This window comes from Oryctolagus cuniculus, chromosome 8 (assembly GCF_051225735.1).
Source record: "Oryctolagus cuniculus isolate XC-2025 breed Fujian yellow rabbit chromosome 8, ASM5122573v1, whole genome shotgun sequence".
Lineage (NCBI taxonomy): Eukaryota > Metazoa > Chordata > Mammalia > Lagomorpha > Leporidae > Oryctolagus > Oryctolagus cuniculus.
In genome coordinates this window covers 5,523,984-5,533,081 of record NC_142874.1, presented here as the reverse complement: position 1 = coordinate 5,533,081, position 9,098 = coordinate 5,523,984, and the positions used below count along the sequence as shown (strand labels likewise).

General features: G+C 48.7%; 1 protein-coding gene across 4 annotated transcripts in view; it reads left to right on the top strand.

Annotated features, from left to right (window-relative positions):
• The first annotated feature begins 2,820 nt into the window (after positions 1–2,820).
• PPID (peptidylprolyl isomerase D) overlaps positions 2,821–9,098 on the top strand; it is a 20,530-nt gene continuing 14,252 nt past the window's right edge. For 2 of the 4 annotated variants that reach the window (XM_008273485.5, XM_089301866.1), the window contains exons 1-3: positions 2,821–3,005; positions 4,452–4,592; positions 6,205–6,311. In XM_008273485.5, the coding sequence (XP_008271707.2) occupies positions 2,921–3,005; positions 4,452–4,592; positions 6,205–6,311 (333 nt within the window). In that variant the 5' untranslated portion in view covers positions 2,821–2,920. The remainder of the gene's footprint in view (positions 3,006–4,451; positions 4,593–6,204; positions 6,312–9,098) is intronic. The other 2 variants (XM_089301868.1, XM_089301867.1) reach the window with 1 other exon arrangement.

The window sequence follows — 9,098 nt, the reverse complement described above, 5'->3', positions numbered from 1 at the left end:
CAGCTACACAGCTTGCCTTCTGGCAGAGGCCTATCTTTTTGCTAGAGATCCAGCTCTGAGTCGTTTTCAAAGCTATGCCTCTCTTACTTGGTTTGGTTCTAGGAATAGAACAGATTTATAAAGCTGTTACTTTAATGTGAAAAATCCAGACACAGTGAGAGTAACACGTGGCTCGGTCTTTTACACCTGGAAACCTGTATGACAGGACGAATCACATTATTTTTGTCTTACAGGCATATAGAAGAATCCTCAAAGCTCTTTTTTCCTTTTAGTTTTAACTCCCATCTTGGGTATGTTTATATTAGTAATTGTTATAATAAAATATTTGCGATTCATGTTTAATAATAGTGGCTTTTACTTACTGAATACTTAATGTGTCAGATATGTCAACACCTTAGATTAATTATCATAAAAATCTTATGAGAAATGTATTTTTATCCTAATTTACAGGGAAGGCAAATGAGTCAGAGAGAGGCTAAGTAATTTGGCCAAAGTCACAAGCTGGTTACCTATTAGCACCTGAATGGGAGGGGAGAAGTGCTTGAGTATCTTCCCAGTGTACAGGTACATTCATCAGACTAAGAATGGTTGAGTGGCTATGGTATAAACGTGACTGTTTTTGCAAAGATAAGTTAAAGGCTAATTTCAGCTAGAGGATTAGAATGAATTGTTTTTCAGTTACAGAGAGAGAAACAGGAATTGATAGAGTTCTTCCAGTTCTCCCACCGGCAGAGGCCCATGGGCTTTCCATTGCTTTCCCAGGCCATTAGCAGGGAGGTGGATGGGAAATGGAACAGCTGGGACTTGAACTGAGGCCCATATGGGATGCCGGCACCGCAGGCGGTGGCTTTACCTACTACACAACACTGGACTCTAGGATAAAAATTGTAATGGGGGCCAGCGCTGTGGTGCAGCAGGTTAACGCCCTGGCCTAAAGTGTGGGCATCCCATTTGGGCGCTGGAGACCTGGTTGCTCCACTTCCGTTCCAGCTCTCTGCTATGGCCTGGGAAAGCAGTAGAAGATGGCCCAAGTCCTTGGGCCCCTGCACCCACGTGGGAGACCCGGAAGAAGCTCCTGGCTTCAGATTGGTGCAGCTCTGGCCATTGCGGCCAATTGGGGAGTGAACCATTGGAGGGAAGACCTCTCTCTCTCTCTCTGCTTCTCCTCTCTGAGTAACTCTTTCAAATAAATAAATAAATCTTTTAAAAAGATTTTAATGTGAATCTATTGTTGTGACATATGTGAGACAAAGCATAAGTTACTAGTTTGCAGCCCAGACTTGAGACTGGATTGGAGAGATTCCGACCCCAAGAATTTATCATTTTCTTGCAAAAACTACATGACAATTTAATTACTAATGATTTAGTTTTATATTGTGCACCCAGTAATATACACACAAATTGGACAAGAAATTTCTTTTTTGCCATTTAATAGATTTTTACCTGGAAAAATCTTAAATATACAAAAACAAGGAAAACAGAGCAATAAACCTCGGTGCACCAGTTTCTTGGCTGCCCAAACCTGACCCCAGATTATTTTAAAATAAAGAGACAAAAACATTTCACTATTACAGTGACTTAAAAGGAAGCAGGTTCCGAGAAGTTAAGCGACCGTTCTTTGCTGACACTCCCCGTGTGCGTGCACACTGTAGCCGGCATTTGGAGCTGGTGACACTCCCAGTGTGCGTGCACACTGTAGCCGGCATTTGGAACTGGTGACACTCCCCGTGTGCGTGCACACTGTAGCCGGCATTTGGCACTGGTGACACTCCCCGTGTGCGGGCACACTGTAGCCGGCATTTGGAACGATCTTTCCTCTTTTTTTGACATCTGCTCTAGTGCTCGTTACACGCCATCTCAGGCTGAGAGCAGGAACTTGGCTGATCTTTGTCATCCTAAGGTTTGCGCATCCGCAGGCCGGGCAGTGAAGGACACGGGCCTGTATCTCTGGCTGGCCGGTGGCAGGTCTGATAACACCAGCAGGGGTCTTTCCTTCCGAACAGCCACGCAGGCTGCCTTTGTCAACACACACCTCCGGGTTTCCGAGCAATATGCCCTCACTGCCGCCAGTAAGTTTTATTTATTTATTTATTTTTAAATTTTTAAAAAATTTTTCTAGCAAAAAACCCCGGCAAGCCTGGAAAGCTGCTTCGTGCCCTGAGAAGCATCGGGCTGCGTTTTCGCTGTGGGCTCTATCAGAACTAGAATCAATGCGTCCGCACGAGCAGACGTCTCCAGTCAGGCTCTCTCCAAGAGCGAGGCCGAGAGCGCCCCACGCAGGAAGATGGAGCGTGGCGTTTTACCAGGCCCGTCAGGGAACGGACGCCCTCATAATGCGGTTTCCTCAGGAACCAATCCGTCCTTTTTCCTGGATTCTCAGCGTCCGCTTTTTGGCCCACCATTCAAGGTTATAGTGCGAAGATCAACGTAAATAACAACACAGCTCCCGCTGACGGGCAGCCCAGTTTACATCAGGCATCGTGCTGAGAGATGTCTGTCTTTCATCCGAACGCCATCTTCCGAGGCGAACATGTTCGTCCCCACTGGCCAGACGAGCAAACTGAGTTTCTCTGGCAGAGCTGGGGAGGGCAGGGAGACGGTGGGGAGGCGACGACGCGCGAGCGAGAACACTAAAGGGGATCGCGGTTTCTAACTCCACGCTCAGGGAGAAGCGCAAGCGGCTGCCATGGACGCACGAACACGGGCGCGCTGACCGCCGCGGGGAGGCGGTGCCGGAAGTCGGGGCGGGACTTCCGGGCGTCGGGGAGGGACTTCCGGGCGTCGGGCGGGGCTTCCGGGCCCGGCCGGAAGTGGCCCCGCAGCGCCGCCGCCAGCTTGCTGCTCGGAGGGTTCTGGCTTTTCGGCGGCCGACGGTGCACGCGGTTCGGGGCTGTGCTTTGGCGCGCGTCTGCAAGTGGCGATGTCGCACCCGTCACCCCAAGCCAAGCCGTCCAACCCCAGCAACCCCCGAGTCTTCTTTGATGTGGACATCGGGGAGGAGCGAGGTGAGGGCGTCTGGCGCCCCGAGAAGGGTCCCGGGGTTTCGGGGGGCTCCCAGGGCGGGGCGCGGAGCAGGTGGCCGCTTAGGCCGCGCCGTGGGAACGAGCCCGGGCTTCCAGAACTGGGTCGAGCCCGCGGGCGCCCTTGTGCCAGTGCCATTGGTCCTGCGGAAGTTTCTGGAAATTTCTGGGTCAGGCATGGTGGCGGCCCTTTACGCTTCGCCTGTCTTGATTTGGTTGGACTTGACCTCGCCACCCGTGCACCCTTTGGCTTTTCAGAAAACCGTAATTCTCCGGAGAAGGCGGGACGGCTCGGAGGGCTCCCGGCGCCGCGGTCCGCCGGGCTCCAGTCGCGCCGCGCGCCGTTCGCACGCGCGCCCCGGCTGCACCTGTTTCAGGGGCTCGTTTGCCAGGGGCCTTTTCCTCACGGCTGCGGGTGTTGGCGTAGAGGCGCGGGGGCACGTGCAGACGCCTTCACCGGCTCGGCCTGGGGGCACCGAGCTCGCAGCACCCGTGGGCTTGCCTGGGTTGCAGGGCAGCTGTGGAGGCTTGGTGCTTCAGGGGCGTGTTGCTGTGCGTCTCACTTGGGTTTTGTTCTGAAACTGCTGGAATTTCGACCTGGCCGTGTTTGGATGCGCGCGCGGGGCCCACGTGCGCATTCACAGGCGCATCCGACCTGTTTTCAAACTGGGCTTATTTTGCCCCGTCTCGGGAATTTTCTCCAGCTTTTGTTTCATAGGCTGCAACACAGAACCGTCGCAGATCAAGGCTATCCACCGCACTGCTGTGAGGGTACTCGGTTTTCCCCTGTTGGCTGTGGGGGAAATTACCCTGCCTTTGAAACTGCTTTCCGGCGCCCCTTAAATGGTGCTCATCTGCCGGCCGCTGCAGCTGATAGTGTGTGTGGTGTTTCAGATGGTAGCCAGGATTTCGGTTAGTAAATGACGGGGAGCGCCAGCAGCCCCACTATGGCTTTGTACCCGAAGGAAAGGAAGTGTAATCAGAGATAACCTGCCCTCCGTCCGGATCCTCTGCGGCCAGGATAGTGGAATCCACCCAAGTGCCCATCAGCAGAGGGATAAAAATCGCTGTATACACGCAGTGAGATACTGGGATGAGGCTAGAGGAGGGTGTGCACAGTGAAGTAAGCAGAACACAGGCAGGCAGCGCGTGCCCTCACAGGTGGCATGGTGCTCCTAGCGGCTGGGCAGTACTTAATTTCTGTTAGATAAGAGGGGTAAATTCGAGCTCTAGTGTACAAGGCGGTAACTAGTTCACAGCAATATACTGTGTTCCTGAAGGTGCGAAAGGGAAAGATAAAAGGAACTTGGTACCGCCTGCACTCCGCTTCCTTTTTATCTTAGCTGTCACTGTAATTGGTTCAACTCTCCTTTTATCATTTGCCTCTTTGGCTGTTTTGCATACTAACAAGATTTTTTTTCCTTTTTTTAGTTGGTCGAATTGTCTTAGAATTGTTTGCAGATATTGTACCCAAAACTGCAGAAAATTTCCGTGCACTATGCACAGGAGAAAAAGGCATTGGACCCACCACTGGGAAACCTCTCCACTTCAAAGGATGCCCTTTCCATCGAAGTATGTGAGATCTTTATGAGTTTGATTGCTCTTCTTGCAGATAATCAGATCCTGTTCCTTTCCAGTTAGAGGAGGAAACACTAAGTAGGCAGTAAAGGTTAAAACGTACTGTTAGTTCCTAGGGGATGCTTTGACGTCCGAGGCAGTAGCTCAGTTTCACAAAGCGTGGGCTTTCAGAGGTAGAGTTAACTGTGGGAGGACACTGACGTTGGTGGCTTGAAGTGGATTACTTGCATTTCACTCTCACTCCAAGATGACTCCGTTGGGAGAGGAAGAGTCTGGCCAGGGGTAGAGTAGCTGTCCTGAGGTAGATGGTGATAAAGTTACGCCTACTTCTTGGGCTGGATTGCCTGGGAAACCTGCAGATTCGAAGATGCAGTGTGTTCAGTACACTGATAGATGTGATTAAATCTGCTTACCACACTTTGTAATCATACCTTTGTTTCGTGATTATTTGATGGTTCCCCCGGTAGACTGCAGGCTCCCTAAGGTGAGGGACTGTGTTCTCACCATTGTTGTCTTTAGCATCTGGTCCTTAATGAGTAGGCAGTCAGTAAAATATTTACCAATAAACAAATAGTTAAACTGGAATCATATTTTTCTAAAAGTTGATTTGTTAAGAAAAATTAACATTGCTTTTTTTAAGTATTGAAACTATTGGTTTACTTTCATGTTTAATAAAATGTTAGAATACACTAATAAAGTATGGGCAGGAAGCGGCTAACTTAGCAGGCTCAAGACTGCTGTCTGCAGCGGGGTGCTTGGCTGGAGTTCAGGAACTCGGGTCTTGAGCATTCCTAAATCCTGAGCGTGGTGCGCTGTGTCTGGGCTGTACAGACTGCTAACTCAGCACAATACCTGCTCTGCAGTATTAGGGAGTCTGGACTTCTGGAACATGCAGGCCGGGTAAACTGCAGGAAGCACCTGGGTGCTGAGTCCGGCTTCCCTGGACAAAAGCATCACACACACACACTGTGTTTTCGCCGCTGGGGGAGTGTGCGTTCTCTACCCTTCGTGGGAGGGAGACTGCCCGTGTCCTTTCACCTCGTCCAGCTGTGGTAGAACCAGACGCTGGGTCCCGAGACGCCCAGGGATGTCTGAATGCGGGGTGGTCTGGGTGACCCTTGACTGAAGTGATGGTGTTTGCTGGACTGTTTCAGCCAGGGGCTGACAGACCTGCTAGGGATCCATGGTCTTCAGCTCACTGAGTGACTGGTGTGTGCCCAGCCGTGGAGAGTTACAAGGAGCAACAAGTGCTGTCCTTAAGAACTTGGTTGTTCACTGAGAGAGACAGCGTCATGATGTCTGTTGTGAAATGGCGTCGAGATGCTATGGGAGAAGAATTAGGAGACCCAGCGTTTGAGCCTCCGTGATGGTTTGTCAGGGAGGTGCGTTTGAAGCAGTTCTAAGTGGTATTAGGGAGCTGGGCAGGAAGTGTAGGTTGGGCTGAGATCATGAGAAAGCTTCGGAGTCAGGAGCTGTTGGCGTGGTTGGAGAGAGGCAGGCAGTGACAGGACTGGAGTCCTGCTGCATGATTCTGTTTCACTAATGCGTGTTCATCAGGCACCGTTGCTGAACTCATCGTGTCTGTCCCATTTTCCTTTTTTTGTAGTTATTAAGAAATTTATGATTCAGGGTGGAGACTTCTCAAATCAGAATGGGACAGGTGGAGAAAGCATTTATGGTGAAAAATTTGAAGATGAGAATTTCTATTATAAGGTAAAGTTGAGAAAATGGCATATTATTATGTAAACATTATGTATCTAGAATCCTGGCTAGATTAAGAGACCAGAAAATGTCACACATATGCTTAGATTTACCTTTTCTTGTAAAAGTTATTTTGTAAATATGTATCTTTAATATGGAAAGTTTTCATCTGGTAATTTTGTCAAAAATATTATAGTATTTTAGTGTGATCACATGCTTCATTTAAACTGATAAATTAAGTGCAGGTACCACATGGCAAAATCATTTCCAGGAAAAACACTGATTAAGTGGGAGGTGCACCTTTATCTTTGATTTTGAAGAGCAACAAAACTATCTTTAATAATCCAAGATGTCAGGAAATTGGCGAACTAGTGGACACGATTAGCGTCCAGGCTCCTAAAGGACATTAGTGGTGCTTGTGCCTTCTTATCTTCATTGTCCCACGATACAATCGGGGCATATTGCATCGTTCAGGTTATAGAATGGACTTGTAAGTACAGAAGTGAAGTGGTACTTTAGACATGAGAGTGTGAGCAAGGGAGTCAGGGTAACCTGAAGAGGAAATCTCTCCAGTCTGTACAGTGTTGTCGACACAGCTGTGTGTTCAGCATGTCGCTGGCGCCAGACAGCTCATGAAAATGAGAGGCCTGCATGATAGGAGTTCATTATCCTGCCTTGGAGACGAGATTAAAATACATGGGACAACTGGAAGTTAACAATAGGCAAATAAATGTTAGATTGATGGAATATACTTGCTTGTGTAACACTGACAGAAGTTTGACTAACCCATTCTGAAATGATGAGATGTTTCAGATTTTTCAGGTTTTTTTTTTTTTTAAATATTTGTATAGTTTTGAGTTGTTGAGGAACTGTAATCTAAATTCGGAATGCCTCCCAAATCCAAAAGTTTTGAGCATGATGTTGGTGCTCAGTAAGTTTTGAATTTGGGTTTTCACAGTAGGGATATTCAGCCTGTAGTGTTCACTCTCTGTGTATGCTGTAGGAGAAAGATATGCCTCATGTGGTCCTGACGAGGGGATATAATGGAGAGGATGAGCACATATGTTAGGTAAGCTGGGCATTGCTTAGGCAGGAACTAAAATATAAACAGAAAATTCAAGAAAGGATATGGGTGAGGAAAGACAAAGGCAGTGGGAGGCTGATGGAAAAAAATTAATTTTGTGGTTAATATTGTGGAAAAAGCACCAAGCAGGGAAGCTGCCAGAAAGATAAAGTGATGATGCGATGACCATATTGATGAAAAGGGAAGGAGCATGTAGAAGGGGCACATGGTTCTTGCCTTCTACAAGTGCGTGGCGTTGAAAGCTGAATTGTTTCCACTGACTGGCAGGGTAAAAGTCATTTTAGGTAGGAACACCAACACGAGAGTTAAAAAGGCATCTGCTGAGAAAGCGGTAAGAGAGGCGATGGAAAAATGAAGAAACTGGGTTTCACAGACCCTTTGAAACGGGTTGATGCCAGTAGAATTCTAATGTCAAGGCAGAGTTTCTCTTGAGCACTCTTCGCGGTGTTCATACACCTGGGCTGAAAGCACAGATTTGGATTCTTCTGAGGTTAGGACAGTACCTAACCGGATGTCTTGTCTAAGTTCAGCATCTGGGGCTGGCACTGTGGCATGGGGAGTAAAGCTGCCGCCTGCGATGCCAGCATCCCATACTGGTGCTGGTCTATGTCCTGGCTGCTCTACTTTTTTTTTTTTTTTTTTTTTTAATTATTTATTTATTTGAAAGGCAGAGTTACAGAGAGAGCTCTTTGATCTACTGGTTCAGTCCCCAAATGGCTCCAGTGGCTGGAGCTGGGCCAACCCAAAGTCAGGAGCTTCTTGTAGGTCTCTCACATAGGCTCAGGGACCCAAGCACTTGGGCCGTTTGCTGCTGCTTTCCCAGGCGTGTTATCAGGAAGCTGGCTTGTTAGTGGAGCAGCTGGGACTTGAACCAGCGCCCACGTGGGATGTGGGCACTGCAGACAGCTTAATCTCTTAGACCACAGTGCCAGCCCCTGCTCCACTTTGATCCAGCTGCATGCTAATGGCGCTTGGAAAGAAGTGGAAGATGTCAAAGTGTTTGGGCTCCTGCCACCCACCCGGGAGACCTGGATGAAGCTCCTGGCTGTTGCAGTCATGTTGAGTGTGAACCAGTAGACGGAAGATGTCTGTCTCTCTTCTCTCTCTAATTCTGTCTTCCCAATAAATAAATAAATCTCTCTTTTTAAAGGTTTATTTATTTTATTTGAAAGAGTTACAGGGAGAGGAAGAAGTAGTGATAAAGAGGTCTTCCATCCGCTTGTTCTCTACCAAATGGCTGCCATGGCCAGGGTGGGGCCAGGCTGAAGCCAGGAGCTTCTTCTGGGTTTCCCGCGTGGATGCAAGGATACAAGCACTTGGACGATCGTCTGCTGCTTTTCCAGGCGTATTAGCAGGGAGCTGGATTGGAAATAGCCAGGACTTGAACCATTGGTGCCCATATGGAATGCCAGTGCTGCAGGTGGCAGATTTACCCACTGTGCCACGTCACGGGCCCCAAATAAATCTTAAAAATAAATTCAGTATCCCGTCACTTTTCCTAGTTCATTGACATGTAAAGGAAGGATCCTGTGCTGTGTTTGAACATGGGGCGACTCTTCAGGTCTCCCTGAAAAGAGAGCATTCCTCGTGCAGAAGCCGGTGCACGGGTTAGATTCCTAGTGCAGCTCTGTCCTGGTGCAGAAGCCGGTGCACGGGTTAGATTCCTAGTGCAGCTCTGTCCTCGTGCAGAAGCCGGTGCACGGGTTAGATTCCTA